The following is a 22,185-nucleotide window of genomic DNA, read 5'->3' on the forward strand; positions in this document are numbered from 1 at the left end:
AACATGTAAAAATAGCACGGACTAGCCAATTTTCGGACTGATCATTCAAAAATAGCCAGCATTTGCAAAGTTATTAAAAAATAGCAACTATTTTACTGCAACACGGAAAGTTCCAGCATAATATACTGGAGATCGGTGCACCTATGTATGAACTTACAGCATATTATACTAGAACTCCAACACGCGGAAAGTTCCAGTATAATATACTGGAGTATTTTTTCGAATTTTGAACAGTATTTTCGTTCAAATTTATTTTTACATGAAAAGTAGTAAAATTTCAATTATTTTTGAAACTATGACTATTTTTGAATGATCACTTATAAATCTAGCTATTTTTGAATTTCTCCCGGTTAACATAGAGAAGGGTTGAAGGCCTAACACCTGGGGGATAAGACGGTAGAAGAATATCTTCGTAACATACTTCCTTTAAATCCTAGTCCTGTTGCACTGACATGCATACACTTTCACACTAGTTTGAAGAGGGCAACCTCCAGTTGACATTCCAACAGGATTTACCAGCGTAAGCATCTACAACAAAAACTATTCTGCTTACAGGTCATATTCACAACTCTCACATTTAACAATGATTTTGGATCAGATGAAAAACCAACAAACTAAAACACTATGTCAGTGTTCTCTGAGTTTTATTTTTAACTTTGCAGAGAGCATTGTCTATTATTTTCTTAAATGGTTTGGCTATCTCTTAACCCAGGTAACATTACTAAGCATCCGTTATAGTCTCAGCATCTCCACCTCAAAGAGATTACGCTCTTACTTACAAAATTATTTTGCCTTCAGAATAAAAAAGAAGGATTTTTTTGAATAAATAAATAAATAAAGAGAATAACCCTCCCCAAAGTGAATAAGTTATTGTAGAATATCCCGAGTTCAGTCACACTAGTTTACTGTCATTGTAAGAGACAAACTACAAAAAAGAATTTCCTTATAAACAACACTCATCCCTTTGGGACATCCAATAAAATCGGAACATACAGAGAAGAATAACATGACCGTTATGCAAGGATGATGATAGACACACAATTCACTTACAACATTCTATTAAAACAAGTGGAGAAGCCTAGATAGTGCATTTACATCATAAAGGAAGTTCTATAAGTTATACCTGGAATACACCCAAATTGGCGGATCTAGAGCACAATCTATGGGTTCACAAAATTCCAGTAACTTTTGCTTAGACCCTGTATATGTATCAAGAAATCACCTAAACATCCAAAAATATTTGATTGTAAACCCAATTATTATTATATAGTAAGTTAGTAACTGTCATGCCATAGGAATCCATAAACTTCAAATCTTGGATTGAATCTGCTTCCGCTGTCATATCCAAGCTCCACTCTTTCCATTACTTTCTGGAGTTAGTACACCATGTATGGGAAAAGACCTCATGGCAGGGGCGCAATAGCGACATTGCACATTGACTTTGACATGGAGGATCATGAAATTGCCATTCTCGATGGGACATGAACAGTTGACTTATTAGTATGCATATCAGCTTAAAACTTGGGAAGGAAAAATAAACTATAGTTTATACAGTTTATAAAACCATTGCTCCATCTCAAGAATTATGAGTATTTATACTCACAACAGCTAACCTCAGGCACTCAGTGACATGGAAATGACAGAGGACAACTTATATTTGCGTGGTTTAGTTGAACCTTGGGTTTGAAATTTCACTTCTGTGCTGGATCGAACAGTGACTTCCTTCCATTCAGAAGCTGATACTCCTTCTTCCCGATAAACTCGGGGGCAGTATAGAACTTTGAGCTTTGAATGAGCTGCATCTCGCAAAGCAACAATGCTTTATTTAGAATTTCATCTAAAGTATAAGATCGATTTGCCATGCAGAACATGTCTAACCAACATAATGAAGATGCAGAACATGTCTAACCAACATAATGAAGATATTATAAGGAATCCTTCAACTGAATCAGGCCAGCAGAATTTCCTTACTACAGAGTATTTTAGTTTCCTTACCCAGACCAAACATGCTCGTTTTCTGGATCTCTAATCTACTAACTTTTGATCTCCTGATACTTCTCATTTCCTGAACATCTTCTCTGTTTCCTTTGAACTCCAGAAACTCTCCAAGGAGACATTTATTACCTTTAAGCTCTAATCTGCATATATTCAGAAGAATTTTAGTAAACCTAGAACGAAAAGGTTAAACTTGACTGAGAGTATACCAAATTAAAATTTCATTTTACAGAATATGAGGAAAATTATTTCCACATCAAGCTGCTGTTCTTCCGTGATGACTTTCATTTCTTTGAAGTTCACATTCCGCCTCTCATTACAGGGGCGGATCTACTGTATATGGTATGGGTTCCCGGGAACCCAGTAACTTTTGCCTCGATCATATATTTGTATTGAGAAATATATTAAATGTATAAGTTAATTTTAGCTGGGAACCCAAAACTAAAACTGGTTGTTGGTTCAGCAGCAAAGGACCCAAATTTTGGCTTTGTTTTGAAAATAAATTGGCGAGGGTTCGAATCTCATTTGGCAGTTTTTAACTTTACTTCTGTCTTTCTCACGAAATAGGCACCTGTGCTGTTTCTCTTTTCTTCTTAGATAAAAACACTATGAAGCCAAATTAAAAGAGACCAGCCAATTAAAAAAAGCTTGCTGAAAGCAAAGTCCATATCAGTTATCGTTCTTTTATCTCATTATTATTGTATATTAATTTAAGATCGCTGGGAACCCATAAGGTTCAAATTCTAGATCTGCCTCTGTCTCTCCATCACACGGAAGACATATCTTGGATGTTTTTTCCAAAGAAAACTGATATTTTCAACTTTACTAGTAATGCTACTAAATGCTTACTGCACTCTGTCACCAAAATCCAAATAGTGGGTCTCATCACTAGATAGACTTCCTATGACCATGTGGATTAAACAGCCAGCTTCCTCTAGATAGATGCTATTCTTCAATATCTTCCCAGTTTATCACAATGCAAATAATTTAATTACAGAAACATCTGAAATACATTACTTCTGGACAAACAGTTGGACCAACTGTTTTCCTCCAATTCCTGAAAACATCATCGAATTTAGACATGAAAACAAACAAAAATATACGCAAGACAACAGACCTATCCGATGTTGGAGCTGTATTAAGAACGAAGTTAAGCTTCTCATTTATTGATTCCTGCATTTCCTTCTTCCCACTACGAAATGCACCTTTAATCCAACCAGAAAGCATGTTTTTATATTCTGGTTTTAGTTGCATCCACTGGTCATATGTTATGATCTCGGGCGGAAAAGAGGCCGAGTTAATGGCACTGCAAAGGCAGAAACAGGCTTTAGACCAGTCCATGCTAAGCAACTTTAATAATCACAAGACAAACAAAATGTGACATTTAAACGTCAAGTCGTCAACAATGGTTTATGACAGAAAACCCGATGGGACTCCACTTAAGTACATTTTTTTGCTTCCGTTTTAACACATTGACTTATTCCATAGAAGCAGTTAACATAAACTGACACTACTACGCATTTGCTCTAAACCGGGCTCTGGTATTATTAAGGCCAGAGAGCCTACATCGTTGTTGGTTAATTTTGCATGAAATAAAAGTCAAAAGGCTGCAAAGAAGCAACTCAATTTTTTTAATTTCATAGTAAATTGACTGGTTAATCACTGAGGAACTCCAACCAGTGAAATTATGTAAAGCCTACGTGGAAAGGATGGTGAAACGTGCAACTGTGCGGACAGACGGAAAAATCAAGCACTGAACCTTGGAAACGGTCCATGACAACCGAGGAAAACATGTCAAATAAGTTAAAGACTTAGATGCTTAATTAGGAGTTTGGATGGGTCTTTTATGTCTTAAGCATCAAGGAACAACCCATTTAACCAAGCTATGTGTAAGCTACATTAAGTTCAAACTATGGCTTTAGGATTCAAAACTATGAAGAGAAACAATACAGCAAGCTCTGAAACAACTGCTGCTGGAGATAACTAGTTTATATATATCTTCTGATTAGTGACAAAGTCTTCCCTTCAACACTATGCTTCTCGATGATACTGGATCAGGAACAAAGGTATTTTTATTTGGGACAAGGACAATCATTGAGCCAGCATTAAGGTCACACCTGTTGTCTGTTGACCAACTCTAAGTCTAGAAGAAGTAACTTGAGAAAGTAGCGTGCAAGAAGTACTTTAATTTCAGCATTTAATAAAATGCTTGCCTGAAATTGGGGTTTGAACATATAACTTTAGAAGACAAGTATCCTTCAGGAAGAGCAACCCCCCTTTGTTCGAGATAAGATTCAAGAATGGGAACTAATCGTGCTGCCTTTGCTACCTGAAATATAGAAACTTAAATCATGCGATGGAATTAAGAAAAGCAAAATTCCACATGCAGTCCTTTCCAAAGTTAAGGAACCATATGATCAAAACTTAATTACCCGATGAAAAGATATTGTCAACCAGAGCATGCACCACAACAGAAATGATGCAAGAATGAAAAGAAGAAAGCAAAAGAGGGTATTTGAATTAAATTGTACCCCCACCAATTATCCTAGAAGCGGCAATTCAATGCAGAACATAATAAAATCTCACTATAAAACTTTGCGAGGACAAGGGATTATAACTACCATTGCATAAAGATGAGCTTACTCTCCACACAATCAAACAGCCAGTAGCAAATGCCAACTGCTAATCTCCTGGTTGCATCTCCTCTCAGAGAGAGCCTTTAGGGATATGCTTCATCATATGAACAACAGTGCCATAAAGTTGCGCCTCCAAGATACTTTCTTTGCCAGACAGTTCAAGCCCATTCATTGAATAAGGGATGACATTGGTACTCCTACTTGGTTCTTCAGAGAAACTAATATGGAAAACTCATATAGTGAGTTTAATATTATTAATCGAGCTCCGAGTTGTTTTCTCTCTGTAAGCATTACCATCCGAAGCATAATGCTGGACTCTACGAAGCAAACTGCATTTCTTTTGCTACTTGAGTTAATTATAGGAAGTAATTCATAAAAAGTGTTGGGGGATTATTCAGATTTCACAAATTGGATTTCAGAAATTGTTCATGCCAACTCCAGCATTAGTTGGGGTAGAAATAATCAATACTATCAACATCCAATCGCAGAAACAACAAAATAACTATGCAGTTTGGTCCAAGTTTATATTTTGTAACAACAGAACAGTTTCATGAGAGGGGATATAACTGGTAGAGTGTTTTAATGGGACAACTAACTTCAGCGAAAGAATGTCTGCTGCAGTAAACATAAGCAAGGAAACTTATCTCTTCAGAGGGTGTTTGATATTCAATTTGAAATTCGACATGTAGAAAATCATGGGATTTATCTCACCACTGCTTTCCGTTAAAGACTTTTTATGAAACCGAATATAAACAGCTAAAGAGATAATAGTTCTTCTTGGAACAATATACAACAACAATAACAACCCAGTATAATCCCACTTAGTGGGGTCTGGGGAGGGTAGTGTGTACGCAGACCTTACCCCTACCCTGGGGTAGAGAGGCTGTTTCCAAATAGACCCCCGACATCCTTTCCTCCAAGAACTTCTCACCTTGCTCTTGGGAAACTCGAACTCACAACCTCTTGGTTGGAAGTGGAGGTTGCTTCCCATCAGAGCAACCCCTCTTCTTGGAACAATATGACGAACAAATTTTAGACAGCTTATTTGCATAGTCATGAAGACTAAAAGGAGACAATAATAGCATGTAGAACTAAAGAGAATTACTCGGGTACAGGCATTAAGCAATTTTACGTTTAGAAATTTGCACAATATACAAACTCTGCGCGATACTTGGCCTCATGAGTAGCAGTGCAAGTGTAGAAGCATAAATTTCACTAAACTTGTGGCACTAAGGCAAGGATTCGATGGACCTACCAAATCTTTCAAACATCAACTAGTTTGAATCCCTAACATCAAACAAATAATAAAACAAAGATTTTCAGCTCACAGGATCTGAGATATGCTGGGTCTTGTGTTTATGCCCTCCAGTGCAAACCCATCTCCCATCCTTATCAACGGCCACAAATCCCGAGACATTCTTTACACAGATTACTACTGCTTCCCTGCAGAACGAAAACCTAATATTATCCCCTGGTTTTCTTTCAGGCTAATGAAGAGAAATAGAACTCTTTAATAACAGAGAGTGTTATTCTTGAGGTACCTTCTTGTAGCTTGAACATCACAACACAAGTAAAAGAATATCGAAAACCAGAAAAGAGAAATCAACTTTAGTGTGTAAAAAATACTCAGACACAAAGCATTAAGATTACAGCAATAACCAAGGAACTGTTTAAAGATATACTAAACATTCGGGTTTGATGTATTTAGATATACATACCGCTGTGTGACGAGAACTATATCAATACTTTGCCGAGAACCAGAATCAGCGTCAGGAATTTGAAGCCCAACATAAACCTTACCCCCATAAATCTTCTCAAGTCTAGTTTCACACAAAAAGGAAATGAGAATTTTCATCAAATCACCAATCAGTGGAAAAGACCACAAAAAAGAAACCAAATAACCTCTCTGTTCCAGACACTATTTTTAAATTAACCCTTCCAAAAAGAAACTAACTTTTTATATTTGAAAATAATTTAGCTTTAAATTTCTCATTTGGAGTAAGTTCAAAAATGATAGTACGACCACCTATAGGCTATAGCAGGTAAAGGGTGGATTAACTCAGAACCACAAGCTGACCCGACCCGAACACATATCATTATCTTAAAGCTAGTGTGATATACCTTTGTGCAACGGAAAAGAGGGCATTGAAGTCAGAGGTTTCGGTGTCGAGAAGGTCGTCGTCGTAAAAGAAGCGCTTAACGACTCTGTAGACGACTAGACCACAAATCAGCTGCACCCACATCCCGATTTCCTCACCGTCAGTCGCTGTTGCCGATTATGATTAATTGACTATTGATAATTCCAGTATTAATTTAGCTGCACTACAAGTATTGATAGGGAGCTGGAATATCTGGGTGACAATAGAGAGAGTTTGGGAAATGGGGACAATATACTTCCTATGTAGTTTCGGAAGCTGGACGTGGATCATTGATTACACAAATTGCCCGCTGGATTCAATATTTACTTTTTTTTTAATTGATATATACATTATACATTAATTAATTTTATATATATATGTGAATTATATTCGACAATTGGGTTAATTCTTCTTTGTGATTTTGGATATCACAAACAGCTTGTTACCCCCATTGTATTGTATTGGATTGTATTATTATTCTAAAATAATATTTATTATAATTATTTATTTAAAATTAATAATATTGTATTGTTAAATCCATAGCCTCATTTTACAAAATAACTGTTTTCTATTTTTCTTTCCAATCATGCCTTGTTTATTACTTCATAATTTTATTTTACCCTTTATTTTTTATTTTTTTAATGTTAACTTCAAATCTCCAACATATTGACCTATTTTGTTTTCTTCGATGTTTCTAGAATTGGTTCGTGTCTTTTCATCTAAATCTCCAAATTTTCTTTCCATCATTCTATGATTATTATTTTTTGCTAATGATAGTTAATCTTTTCTCAGGTTTCTGATCTTGTTTCCAAACTACATAAATGGTGATAAATTAGTAGAAAGATCTTTTTTTAAAAATTATGTTTATGCGTAATTCTTGATGTATTTAATATTTAAAACAATTGACGCTATTTTAGTAAACTTATCAGTTATAATATATTACGATATAGTCAAATCAAACAATAAAAATATTATTTAGTAACAGCAAACAGTACAATCTATTTAAATATTATATTTATAAAACGATATAATATATTATATTATAAAATGATGAGTAAAAATCATCGAAACAGAGTGTAAAAGAACCGAGTCATGTTGGATTTCTTTAAAGAAAACAAATCCCCTACACGTTTCTTAATTACAAAGAGAACCATAACGCTAGGGGTGGGCATATATCGAGTAAAACCGATAACCCGAACCGTTAATTATTTATTGGGTTATTGGTATTGGGTTTATTGGGTTAACGGTTCGATAACGGTTAGAATTTTTTCATTATTGGGTTATCGGTTCGGGCTCGATTTGGCAATTCTGTTATTGGGTTAACCGATAACCCAATAAGGATTAACGAATTTACTACTTTACCCTTAAGTATATACATACTAATGTTTCATTCTTTCCCTATTCTTTCTCAGCCTCAGCCTGTCAGCCGCATTCTTCAGAGGTCAGACTTCACCCCCTTCACTTCACTCTCAGCCGGGTTTCTCAGCCGCATTCTTCAGCTTCATCTTCATTCTTCGTGTAAGTTTTAGTTGCTTCATCTTCATCTTCGATTGCCTACTTGCCTTCATCTTCATCTTCAGTTGATTCAATCTTCGTGTTGATTTTTGAGGGAATCGTTTATTTTTGCATGTTGATTCACTTCACTATTGTGTTGATTCACTTCACTATTGGGTTATGCTCTGTTTATTTTTGCCTTGATTCAATCTTCGTGTTGATTTTTTAGGGAATCGTTTATTTTTGCGTGTTGATTCACTTCACTATTGTGTTGATTCATTCACTATTGGATTTTTGTGGGAATCGTTTATTTATCTATTTTATGAAATTATCTGTTTCGCTAAAATGGCTTGAGGTCTGATTTTAGTTCTGCATAGTTTTTATCTCCAGCTTTTTCCTCTACTCTAACTGTTCTGTTTTGTTCTGTTACTTTTTTTTTTCTTCGTTTGTTTTTGTCCTATTTGTTGGTGTCAAATTATTAGCATAAAGTACCTCATTTAAAAATAAATCAGATTTAAGAATGAAATCACAGAGAAGTAGAATCAGCTTTAAGAATTTAAACTCATTGCTTGAACTACTAGTTAACTGTTTCTATTGTTTTATGTTGCAGATTTTAGTGTTAAACTATTAGTTGCAAAACAGCTTGTCTTTATACCTTTCTCAATTACAAATAAGCTGTTTTATAAAACTGTTTTAGCTTGCAAAAAAGTTGTTTTATAAAATTGTTTTAGCTCGGTGCAAGAAACATTGCAAAACAGTTTTATACCGATATAAAGTTGTTTTAGTTGATTTATCTTATCGGGTAAACCGATAACCGAATCGATAATGATCAATAACCGATTAACCGATAACCAATATCTTATCGATTTGGTTATCGGTTTATCATATTTGTAAACCGATAACCGATATGCTAAATCGATAATATTCATAACCGAACCGAACCGACCGATGCCCACCCTTACACAAAAGGAGAAAGGGAAAGAAAGAAGAGGCAGAGGATTTCGCAGGAATCACGGACTGCACTTAAAGATACTCTTTGCAATCACTACAATTTGCAGCAGATGCTCATCCTCTGACACCTACCAAGAGGTCAGGTACCTGATAATAGGCTACATAAATGATATTTGCACCCTAATTATACCATGCTTTATTGCCACCTTAGGAGTCAGGTTGACATTTAGTTTCTAAAACTAATTAAGTCAATCACTTATTAATATTTAAATTAACAAAATATAATATAATAAAGTAGAGTTTAACATAAATTCAAAAATAAAGATGATACAAGTCATAGTAGCTATACTCAAATCATTCCTAGAACAAGAAAGTACAGAGTCACGAGCTCTAACAGAATACATAAGAATATCTCAAAGTACAATACTGTTCGGATAATAAAACGACAAAATCAATATAAGGATAGGACTTCAAGGTACCGCGTGGGTAATGCAGCTCTACCCTGAATCCTCGCAGTCAAGTAAGCTCTCACTGCCTATGTCTGTTGCCTCCAATACTTGGGTCTGCACAAAAATATGCAAAAGTGTAGTATGAATCTATCACATTCGATTTTCAGTAATTATCAAAACTAACTTCAATGAAGTAGTGATGAGGTTCAAGTCATGTGATACTCATTAGTCAAATAACATATGCAATAAATCAAATACTTACAACAAAAGTATAGTAGAAAACAATAGCAATAACCTCATCAAAATAAGTGATAACAATTCAATGCAAGTAAAGACTCAGTTTCAACAACAAGTCATCACAAAGAAAGACGCACAAATAGCCCCTCGTGCCCATATTTTTATCACAACAACAATAGCCACACATATCACCCCGCCTTGAAAAAATTAAATAGCTACCCGGATCACTCCACTCAGACAATATTACAATAGCCACATGTGTTGTTCCGTCCTGACAATATTACAATAGCCACCTGTATCGCTCCGCCTTGACAATATCACAATAGCCACTCATATCGCTCTACCCTGATAATATCACATTAGCTACCCGTATCGCTCCGCCCTGACAGTATCATAGCCATCCGTATCGCTCCGCCCTGACAATTTTACAATAGACACTTGTATCGCTACACCTAATATACCCACATATGCCACTAAATCACAAAACAATAATGCCAAAGTTTCATCAGGGATATGAGTTCATAATTTGTCAACAAGGTGCACAAGGACATAAAAATGATAAAATACAGATGGGTATTTAATAAACAAAGTATTACCACGACTAAAACATGTGTAGTGATCATATTCTCATTGACACAAAGTAATGGACTATATTTCATATATAATACATCCCAAAATTAAGGCATATTAATAGCCTAAGGTCTAATCCGGTCATAATCCACAAATAACACCTACGTACACACTCGTCACTTCATGTGCACGTCGTTATTCATATAATACAAATAAGCAATTAAGGCCAAATCCTAAGGGGTATTCTTCCACACAAGGTTAGGCAAGATACTTACCTCAAATAAGCCAAATCAATACTCTAAAAAGCTATTGCCTCTTGAATCGACATCCAAACGGGTCAAATCTAGCAAAAACAACTCAATAATATCAAACACGGCTTTAGAAATCAACTCCAATTAATAAATCTTTGATCTTTATCAAAACTTAAAAAGTCAACGGGGGCATGCCTCCCAAAACTGGACAAAAGACACAAAATCCCGAAAAGTCATTCGAATACGAGTACAACCATACAAGTTTCATCCAAATGCGACTCCGAATCGAGGTTTAAATTCCTATTTTTCATTTTAGAAAAGCTTTGCCAAAATCTCTAATTTTTCTCACTTAAATTCTTCAATCAAATGCTAAAATCAAGGATGAAATCATGAATAATAAACAAATCCAAGTCAAGAATACTCACCCCAATCCAAATCGTAAATATCCCTTAAAAATGCCCAAATTCGAGCCACCAATCTCAAAATATGATAAATAACTCAAACCCTCGAAATAGAATATTTAAGTTTGCCTAAGGGTTCTCTTCACGATTGCGGGACCTACTTCGTAATTGCGAAGCACAAGTCATCAGCCGCCTCCAAAAGACCATACGCGAACGTGACTCGGATGGGATTGCGATTCATCAATCACTTAAGCCTACGTGAATGTAACGACTTCCCGTGAATGTGAAGCTTTAGCTCCCCAAGGTCTGTGACCGCAACATCCCCACCGCGAACACGAAGAAGAAAAGATTGCCAGCGACCAAACACACTTTGCGATCACAATACCTCAACTGCGATCGCGATGAATACCAGCACACCAGAAAATCATCAACCCCAAACATAAGTCAAATGGTCCGAAACTCATCTAAAACATACCTGAGGCACTCAGGATCCTACCCAATCACACCAGCCAATCCCAAAATATAACACAGACTTACTCAAGGCCTCAAGTCACACAAAATAACATCAAAACCACAAATCGTACCTAAATTCAAACTTAATGAACTAATCTAAATTTTCGAATTTCGAACTTACGGCAAACATGACTAAACAACTCGGAATAACCCCAAATTTTACACACAAGTCAATAAATCACCATGCGAACCTATTCCAAAACTTGAAATATCAAACGGATATCGATAACCACAAAGACAACTATGGGTCAAACCTATGAACTTCTAAACCCTTAATTGCCAACTTTCGCCAATAAGAGCTAAAACAACCTAGGAACCTAAGTCCAAATTCACCATCCGATATGAGGTCAAATACATTAAAGAAAAACTTGGTCAACACTTGTCACTTAAGCTCCAAACTAGGAACTAAGTATTCCAATTCAATCTAAAACTTCCACGAAACCAAACTAACCATCCCCGTAAGTCACATAACTATAAATAAGCACACAGAACCCATAAAAAAGGATAACATGGCTCAAATACATAAAATGACCAGCGGGTATTTACATTCTTCCTCTCCTAAGCAAACATTCATCCTCGAATGAGTTTAGAAACATACCTGAAGGACCAAAAAGATAAGGATATCTGCTCTGCATATCATGCTCAGTCTCCCAAGTCACCTCCTTGACTGATTGACCTCTCTACTAGACCTTCACTGATGCAATATTCTTCAATCTCAACTTTCAAACCTGCATATCCATAATGACCACGAGCTCTTCAACATAAGTCAAATTGTTATCAGACTGCACCGAGCTAAAATGTACCACATGTGATGGATCCTTATAGTACTTCCGGATCATAAAAATTTGGAACATCGAATGAACTCCCAATAAGTTGGGTGTCAAATCAAGTTCGTAGGCCACCTCACCAACTCTCTCCAAAATCTCAAACAGACCAATATACCGAGGGTTCAACTTGTTCTTCTTCCCGAACCTCATCACACCCTTTATTGGCGAAACTCTGAGTAGAACTATTTCACTTACCATGATTGCCATATCACAAGTTTTTCTATCAACATAACTCTTTTGTCTAGACTACGCTATATGAAGCCTCTCTTGAATCAATTTCACCTTCTCTAAAGCATCACGGACCAGATTAGTGCCCAACAACCTAGCCTCCTCAGACTCAAACTAATCAACTGGAGAACAACATTGTCTCCCATATAAGGCCTCATAAGGAGCCATCTAGATACTCGATTGCTAGTTGTTATTGTAGGCTAAAACTACTAACGGTAGAAACTATTCCCACTATCCCACGAAATTAATGACATAGGTTCGCAATATGTCCTCAAGATTTGAATAGTACGCTCGAACTACCCGTTTGTCTGGGGATGAAATGTCATACTCAGCACGACCTGTGTGCCCAACGCATATTGCATGACTCTCTAAAAATGCAATGTAAACTGAGTGTCTCGATCCTAGATAATAGACACAGGCATACCATGCAATCGAACCACCTCTTAAAGATAAATCCGAGCCAACTGCTCCGAAGAGTAGGTAGTGATGAATGAAATGAGGTGTGCAGACTTGTTCAGTCCGTCCACAATGACCCACACATCATCAAATCTCCTCAAAGTCCATGGTAGCCCAACCATAAAATTCATAATGATATGCTCCCACTTCCACTCCTAGCCTCTCTATCCAATCTCTCCTACATGTGAGTATGCTCTAACCTCCTAACAAACTCCACAACTTGATGGAATGGAGTCTCAGTATCTGTTAGTCTCCAACCCCCGTGCTATCCCGATTTGAAGCTATAGACAAGTCCCTCAATAGATCTACAAATTCTCTATCTATCAGCGAAAACCAAGGCAGGTGCATGACTTGATAAATTTGTAAACCTCATAGCATACTCAGACATAGTCATACTCCCCTGGCCAACTGCTCGAACTCGCTGCATAACTCATGCATGCAGGTCTGTGGATAAACTCCCTAAAGAAAGATTAGAGAATTGGGACCAAGTAAGTGGTGTTGCGCCAGCTGGCCTACCAATCTCGTAAATATGCCACAATCTATATGTCAACCCATCAACTGAAAAGTAGTAAGTTTGACCCCACCGGACTCCACCAAACCCATTAGACGCAGAATGTGGCAACACTGATCCAAGAAACATACATCCTCGGAAGCCCTACCACTAAAATGAGGAGGATGATACTTTTGGAACCTCTCTAACCTCTTTTACTCCTCACCTAATACAACTGGATCGACCTCGAGTTGAACTGCAATCACTGGTTGCACCGGTATAACACCTGGAGCCTGATAAATATGAGCCCACTACTATGAAGTATGTGTAGTGAGAGTCTATACTCTTCCCCCAGCCTGTGAAGTAGTTGGTGCAACTGGAATCAACCCTGCCTGAGCCAAAGTCCCAAACATACTTAGAAAGTAAGTCCAGGGGTAGCAACGGGCCCTTCAGGTGCCTACTCCCCAACTGAAGCTACTGGTGGCTCTTCACTCGCGACCCTATCATAGCCCCTAGCTGCGATGCGTGCTCCACCTCTACCTCTGCCATAGCCTCTAGCAACACCGGCACTAGGGTCAGCATCATCAGTAATTGAAGCTCGTGTCCTCACCATCTCTAAGAGAATAAAAATACAAAGGCTCAAAATAAAAAATCAATAAATTCGCATGATAAGAAATAGAAGAAGTGAACTTTTCCTAATAGTTCTGTAGCCTCTTGAGGATATTTGTACCGATCTGCAAGACTCTACCAAACTTGCTTGTGACTCGTAGAACTTATGAACCTAGAGCTCTGATACCAACTTGTCGTGACCCAAATCCCATTTCAGGGGTCGTGATGGCACCTAGTCTCTAAAACTAGGTAATCTTATCACTTATCAATATTTAAATTCACAAAACATGATATAATAAAGCTGAGTTTAACATAAATGCAGAAATAGATGTAATACAAGTCATAATGGCTATAATCAAATCTCTCCTAAAGCTAGATAGTTAGTGTCACAGAGTTTTAATGGAATACAAAAGAATATCTCAAAGTACAACTGTTTGGATAGTAAAATGATAGTATTAGTATAAGGATAGGACTCCAAGGGGCTACAACGGTCAATATAATTGTACCTTGAATTCTCGTAGTCAAGTAAGCTCTCACTGCCTAAGTCCGCTGCCTCCAATACCTAGATCTGCACAAAAATATGCATAAGTATAGTATAAGTACACTACGGTCAGAACCTAGTAAGTATCAAGACTAACCTCGGTAAAGTAGTGACGAGGCTCAAGTCATGTTATACTCACTAGTTAAGTAACATGTGCAATAAATCAAAAACTGACAACAAAATTATAGCAAAAAACAATAGGAGTAACCTCATAAGAATAAGTGATAACAATTCAATGCAAGTAAAAGCTCAATTGAGAGCGTAAAAAGTCGTTTTGAGGTGCGACGGGCGAAAGGAGACGACTGAGCACGAAGATCTCGCGAAGCCATTAATGGCTTCTTCGGCCACTGGCTAGCCTCTTCTTGAGGCTAGTCAGTCGTCCCAACCATCCCCACAGCCCCTCCAAACATCTACGAGCCCAAAAATAATCCAAAACTATGCTCAATTAGTTAAACCTAATGTATTAAATGCGGCCGTGCAAACTCCAACCCACGTAACCCTAAAACTAGTGGAATATCTCCATGGAGAGCCTATCATTAAATGGAAAAAGCAGGAAGTTCGGCAATCCATTGCTCAACAAGGACTGCAGTTGGCAGTGTTGGGCAAATTCTCGTATGGTAAGCCTGTTATTCAAGATTTACGTATGTTTATTCCTATACAGTGTGAATTAAAGGGTCATTGCTCTATTGGATTGATTAAGGACAATCATGTCCTTATTAAGCTTTCATTAATAGAAGATTACATTAATTTATTATCAAAACCAGCATTTTATTTGAAGATACAAGGTGAGATATGGCAGATGCGATGTACAAAGTGGAATCCCTGGTGGAAACCTATTAAAGAAATGCCTGTTGCTATAGCCTGGATTTCATTTCAAGATCTGTCACCTAAATTTTTTGGCAAAGAATTTGTATTCTTATTAGCTAGTGCAATTGGGAGGCCCTTACATGTGGACTTGGCTACTCAGAATGACACAAGACCAAGCTGTGCTAAGGTGAAAGTTGAGGTGAATTTACTGTCAAATTTTCCTCAAAGGATTAAAGGCCATAAGGAAGCTGAGTGTTGGGTCATCAATCCTGAGCTTAGGCAATCTGAAGAACAAGGTAATGACAAGGTGAAGGAGAAGGAATATATTGGTACTCCAGCTAACTCAACTAAGGTACTTTCTAGTGGTAAAGTTTTGGGGAAGCCAATGGTAAATCAGGCTAGGCAGGAGTGGATGAAAGCAAGGAGTAATAAGTATTAACGTGATAATAGAGGTCATATTATTGATACTACAAAGGAGAAGGAGATTGACAATGGAAAGGGGAAGGACAAAGCAGAGGTAGTGTCAACAAAGAACAAGTTTAATGCACTGGAAGTTGAGGAAATTGATCAACCAACACTGAGGATTACTGATGGCAAGGGTGATAATAATAGCAAGGCACAACAGAAGAAGCAACAAGGAATTGAAGCTAAAAAGGTTCAGAAGAAGGAGCAGGTGATAAATAAGGAAAATTCCAGCTCCATTTCTAAGGATGCCAGGAATACTTCAGTGGCTAAGGAAGGAGTTCCTAATCCTAGTAATATAAGGATTAGTATGGAGGAAATTTTTGAAGTTGGGAATGGAAATCCTGGTGGAAATAGGAGCTCTAATCCTAATGCTACCAGGATTAAGGATGCAGCCACAAAAGAGAGGACAGTAGACTGGGTTCAAAGGAGCTTTGGTGCACGCAAGGAAGCTTACTCTAAATCATTCTTGACAGGAGATAACTTCTCGGACTTTTGTGTTATGTGACTATTCACTTGTTAAAGGAATATAAAACACGATTTGAGGAGAACCGGGAGACAACAGAAAATTAAGAGTGTGACATTATTACATGCGACATCATTAATATAGATGCCTACCGAGCAATTCATCTCAAAAGCCAAAGGTACCAAAAAGGTTGGTATATTTGTAGATTCTCGACCAAAGAGACTTGACATTGTTAATGGCAAAATATTTACAAGCATACTCTGAACCAAATGCAAGGATAACAAAACTGGAAGCTCAGAGATACTATGCTCTGTCCATCCTCAAACCTCAAAGAAGTTTATTTTTCCTTATTTAATATTTTAATATTCCTTTCAGTCCTCAAATTTTAAATCCTCAGACTAAAGGTTAAGTATCATATTTCTCCAGTGATTCAAAAGCCAAAGTAAAGGGGTAAAAAGGGAAAAGAGCAAACAAACACACAGAGTCACATATAAACAGTGGCACTACAGTGAAAGAGAATAGTCTGGTTAAACCAGAAGTGTCCTGCTTGTAATTTTTTAAGTTAGTTTTACGTCTAATATTAAGTTAGCAACAAGCTGATACCAGAGTGGTCATGTAAAATGCTTGGCTTCTACGGGAATTTTCTCGTGTTTGAAGTTGGTTTTAACTCCAGTACAGATGTCATCCTAAGAATGTGGTATAAGCGGTGAGGTTTTAAAGCTTTATCCTAAGAATTGGACAAATCCTATTGTCAAGCGGCTCCAAATTAAGTGAAAGTGAATTGGGATCAAGTCAATAACTTGCACTTGTATTCATTTTAGTTTAGATCAAGCTCCGCATCCAATCGAATACTGTCATATGAAATGTGATGGAAAGAGTGTTAGACATTAAAGGTAGTAACCATTGTTCAGTCTGATCCTAACCTCATTTATAAGTTTGAAATACTTGGTCAAATACCACAGGTAATCAGACTGGTCTTTTGTCACATTTAGATGCTCCAGCATTCCTTTAGAAGTGATATACTTGTCACCCCACATACCAAGTGGCTCCTTCAATGTCATCCAAGATTGTGAAATACTTCCGAGTTTGCTTTTAATCCTTAATTGCGGAAACAAGGAATTACTCCCAACTTAAACAAAATAAAGGCCCACTGTGTTGATTGAAGTTTGTGCCCCCACCTGTTTAAAGAATGCAAGAGAAAAGAAATTAAATACATCATTAAAATTAATCACAAAGTACTATATAGTTTTAGAAGCATTCTGGTGATGACATCACTATGTTGTACTTGAAAGAGTGCATCCTTGTGTTACTATATGATGATGAGGTTACTAAAGCAAGAGTTTAGCTTTAGTAACCAAGATAAATTTCTCTATCAAATAACTTGTGGGAGTAGGTGAGCTAATTCACAACACATCTCTAGGTCATATACCGACGGATCATAATTTACACATTGCTAGGTCATATACCGACCGATCATAATTTCTGATGAACTATTTGCCAAAAGGGTGGTAAACATTTGCTTTTCAACCATTTTTTCAAAAGCTATAAGACACTACTTAGCCTGCAATGGAAAATCAACAATCTTTGTTCTCGACCATCATCCACATAGAAATGGAATGATTGTAGCCTCAGTTTGTGGAAGCCACACATATGAAAGCATTATCAATACAATATACCAAGCTGGGAAATAAAAGAAAATACTGAAACAAGTAGACATGCAAGCCAGTGTTGTCAAAGGCTCATTTAAGGCATGCTTAAGCCCTGAAGCTCAGAAAAGCTCGAGGAGGGCGCTTCACCTCGCTTTAGTTGCACTTCAGTGTAAGGCTGAGGCGTGCGCCTCATTGTCCATGAGTTCTCTCTTGAATCAAGCGGCACTAAACAATAACTATAATTAGAAATAAGTGTATTAACTGCTAAAGAAAATATTATAAATGAATTTGTTGCTTTGTCTTGAAATACATACAAATTTTTATTTATTTCCTTCATTGTGCCTTTTTTAACTAAAGCCCACACTTTAAGTGTGCTTTGCACTTAAAGCCCAAATAGTCCTAGAGAAATTTTTAGAGCTTTTGCCTTTGACTACACTATTGTGTATTACTGCTTCCTACAGCTCCCGTTTGAACACTATTATTCAACATGCTCTTGGGATCTCAAATAAGCAATTAGGACTGCGTGGAATGACTTTCAATATAAACAATCATATGAATTCAAATGAGTGGTAATCAATTTCATAGTTTCATAAACATCAAACAGAGCTTCAATTCAACATTCAACCCAATCACATGAATAACATGAGGTATTGATCAAAAGGAAAATACAGGCAAGTTGAAGTTTAAACAGGCTGAATCTAGAACATTAGGCATCAAATTAACACAAGTAAATAAATGTTTCATCCATAGACTCAAATAGGAGAAAACATGTGAAGATTTACATGCCTAAAAGCAACAATAGCAGAGTAACGACCAAATAAGGGTTTGAAGAAGAAGAATGAAGTCCAGCTTCCAAACAACAGAAAAATCAGTAACAAAAACAGAAAAAAACAGCAGAGATTCCAGCAACAGACTTGATTTTAAATCCAAAAGCAACTCGAAAACCCAGAACTTAACCAAAATAGTCTAGCACAAATCAAAATTACTTTGAGAGATTTTTTATTTTTTTGTTTGTTTTTGTTTTTGGTTTTCTGGAGCTTTTTGAATCTGAATTTGAATTCCCAAAAATTTAGATGCTTTTCTCTCTATTCTAAAATGCGTGAGTGAGTGTATTTGAGAGGAATAGAGATGACTGAGAATTGAGTGTGTGTCTATGAAATGCGTGTGAATAGTACTATTTTTACAAAATATATTCCCACAACTCTTTTTCGTTATTGTACTTCTTTTTTAACCCTTTTAATTCTGTTATTTTTCCCTCAAGTCCCTCCTAGCCGACCCCCTTTTTTACTCTTTTTGCTAGTGAGTCCCTTTTCTACTCTCTTCTAGAAACTCCTATTCAGGTATAAAAGACTCTCTCAGTTAATTCCCAAGTCAACCCTCAGGACCCCTATTTTTACTGCCTAGTTAATTAAACAAACCTGGGTCAAAAATGACCCAAGGTTATCAAACAAAAACCCAAAAATCAGACCCTTACCCGAACACCACAAAAAACAAATGACGGGCTGGCTCGCCTACGAAGACAAGCCCAATTCAATCAATACCAACTTCAAACAGTAATTAACATATAATGCAAACTAACAATTGAAACGATCATACAAACACAAGAACAATCGTTCCTAATTTCTAATTAATCTAACACATGCTAATCCTAATATATTTGATTATTAAATAAGAACAAACTCTACTAATTAAACTAATTAAATCTATTGTAAAAAGCTAACACAAAACATTGAACACTTATTTCCTAAATTGGAATGAGAAAAAAGGGGAAGGTATACCTATTAGGTTTCAATAGGCTGATAAAAGGATCTCCATCAAGCCAGAAATGAGCTTAACTGGGACATTGAAGAGCCATTAACTGGTCAACAGCGCTTTGATTGAGCTCCGATGTTCATGCAATGAGTTAAAACTATCATCACTCTATTGCTCTTGTCAAGAGCAATCGATTGATGTCGCTTTCAAGCTCACAGACCAAGATTCGAAAGAAAATCGAGAAAAAGACTACTTTAGGTTTTCGGTGAAAAACCTAGATTTGCTATTCGATGCTTTTGAAGGTTTTTCTGGTGAAATCAACGGTAGATTGGGACTGAGGAGAGTCTTGGGATTGTGGGGTGAAGATTTGGGTGGATTTTGCGTTGTGCCACAGCCGTGGGCGATTTTCGGTGGTAGGGGACGACAGATACACAGTGAGGAGAGATGAGAGGTGTTTAGGCTTATGAGAGATGGTATTTTTTGGGGGTGGGGGGTAGGGAGCCGAATTAGTTATAAGGGTGTAAGATAGTGAGTTCATGGTCGTTGGATCAATGAGGATGAAGGGCCACAATTGATTGTTGACCATCTGACTTGGGGTCGGGGCCGTTTGCAAGCAAAACTCTGCCGCTTTGATTAGTAAGAGGGGCTCTACTGGACTGGATATGGATTGACGTGGAGTTTGGGCTGGTGTTGGGGATTTAGGTCACTGTAGTCATGACCCAAAAATCACCAGTCATGATGGCACCTAACTCGATCCGCTAGGTAAGCCAACTAACAGAAAATACAATCCAAATGAGATTATAAGAAAATAGTAAAGAATTATTTGAACATTTTCAAATTGACCTAAGAATTGGTAGTACGAACCATTAGCTTCTAAGATTTGAAATTTACAAAGCTAGTACACATTATTACACGATCTGTTTGAAATTTACATAATAGATTAGCAAAAACCTAAGCTACTAAGGACAAGTGGCAGCTATATCTGAATGCAGAAACATCTTCAGAGTTAGCACCCGATATCACCAGCAGCTCCGCTCCAAGAATCTGCATGCAATGTGCAGATGTGTAGTATCAATACAACCGACCCCATATATTGGTAAGTATCTTTTCTAACCTCGTCGAAGTAGTGATGAGGCTTTTTAGTTTACAGATACTCATTGATGAAACCTGCACCGAAAATCAGCAATAGAACTATACCACGATATAAGAGAGAAGAACACATGAAACGAATATGCAAAACAATAACCGAATACTAGCAGTGATCACAATTTAGCATCTTACAATATCTCGACCAATCCTTTCCTAAGAATGAAACCGATAAATAACACGGTCACTTCATAACTTTCATAGCATGAGGAATGTACTCAGATATCAAGTCAATTACACGACAACATCCTTTGTGCTTTTATCTCGTCCTCACCCAATATACGTATAACAAAACCAACTAGATGACAAAAATACCGATAATAGGAATTACAAAGTAGGAAATACGCAAGTAGAAGTAATGAACGAGGATATACATGTGAGCAACAGTAAAAGACTAGGCGGAAAGTATGTGAGTAATTGCAGCAATTGGAAAACAAGCAATATCAACTTCAGGTAACTAGCATGATGGAGGCCTAAGTACAGATGTAACAAATAAGAAGGAAACACATGATCTTTACAAGTTAACAAGTAGAGGCATAAATGTCTGACATAGAAAAAGGGCTTATACAAAAATGCAACAGGATATACACGACATGTAGGTAATTATAATAGTAGGAAACAGGCATGTGTTAGCAAATTAAACAAGTAGGAGATAGGGATAACACAACAACGGTTGAAATAGAGAACAAGGACATGACAATAACAACAAGTCACACGAGGTCAATAAATACGACAATAACCGCTCAAGATTAAGACGTGAACATATACATGGAAAGCAGATATCACAACATAATGCATGTCCCTCATCCTCGCCTCCACGGAAACACCCATCATGCCATAATCTCACGATAATATAAAAGCATCACAATATAAATGAAATGACACGACAGCACCACTCATGCTTTTACTCTTAAGTGATGTGGCATGGAATCACCCTTCGTGCTTTTATGCTCAATAATATGGCATGGCATCACCCTTTGTGCTTTTACTCTCAAATAATATGACACGACATCACCCTTCGTGCTTTACACTCTCCCTCACATGATAATGTAAATGGCACGGCATCACCCTTCATGCTTTACACTCTTCTTTACCAAGCATATATATATCAATGATA

The 22,185-nt window shown here is 37.0% G+C and overlaps 1 protein-coding gene and 1 long non-coding RNA gene across 3 annotated transcripts; both read right to left on the reverse strand.

Annotated features, from left to right (window-relative positions):
* Positions 1-944: 944 nt before the first annotated feature.
* LOC107824317 (uncharacterized) lies at positions 945-7,088 on the reverse strand. The gene is made up of 7 exons (XM_016651074.2): positions 6,753-7,088; positions 6,350-6,451; positions 5,960-6,074; positions 4,209-4,324; positions 3,113-3,301; positions 1,996-2,138; positions 945-1,796 (listed from the first exon to the last, which is right to left on the reverse strand). The coding sequence occupies exons 1-7, from the start codon at positions 6,872-6,874 to the stop codon at positions 1,615-1,617; spliced, it is 969 nt and encodes a 322-aa protein (XP_016506560.1). The 5' UTR covers positions 6,875-7,088; the 3' UTR covers positions 945-1,614.
* Positions 7,089-9,539: 2,451 nt separating this feature from the next.
* On the reverse strand, positions 9,540-19,381 carry LOC107824332 (uncharacterized). Of its 2 annotated transcripts, XR_001656835.2 has the most exons (4): positions 17,445-19,381; positions 14,752-14,813; positions 10,746-10,813; positions 9,540-9,777 (listed from the first exon to the last, which is right to left on the reverse strand). It is a non-coding gene; the product is annotated as an uncharacterized LOC107824332 (long non-coding RNA). The 2 variants fall into 2 exon arrangements; XR_001656838.2 differs by lacking the exon at positions 10,746-10,813.
* Positions 19,382-22,185: the final 2,804 nt, after the last annotated feature.

The sequence above is a fragment of the Nicotiana tabacum genome, chromosome 20 (genome assembly GCF_000715075.1).
Source record: "Nicotiana tabacum cultivar K326 chromosome 20, ASM71507v2, whole genome shotgun sequence".
NCBI classification, from domain to species: Eukaryota; Viridiplantae; Streptophyta; class Magnoliopsida; order Solanales; family Solanaceae; genus Nicotiana; species Nicotiana tabacum.

What these genes read in the sequence shown, in the direction of transcription:
- LOC107824317 (XM_016651074.2), bottom strand. Translation starts at nt 6,874, where the DNA reads ATGTGGGTGCAGCTGATTTGTGGTCTAGTCGTCTACAGAGTCGTTAAG. An exon ending in CCCAGCATATCTCAGATCCT is followed by an intron (nt 4,325 to 5,959) that starts GTGAGCTGAAAA and finishes TCTATATTTCAG; the next exon opens with GTAGCAAAGGCAGCACGATT. An exon ending in TGTTCAAACCCCAATTTCAG is followed by an intron (nt 3,302 to 4,208) that starts GCAAGCATTTTA and finishes CTGCCTTTGCAG; the next exon opens with TGCCATTAACTCGGCCTCTT.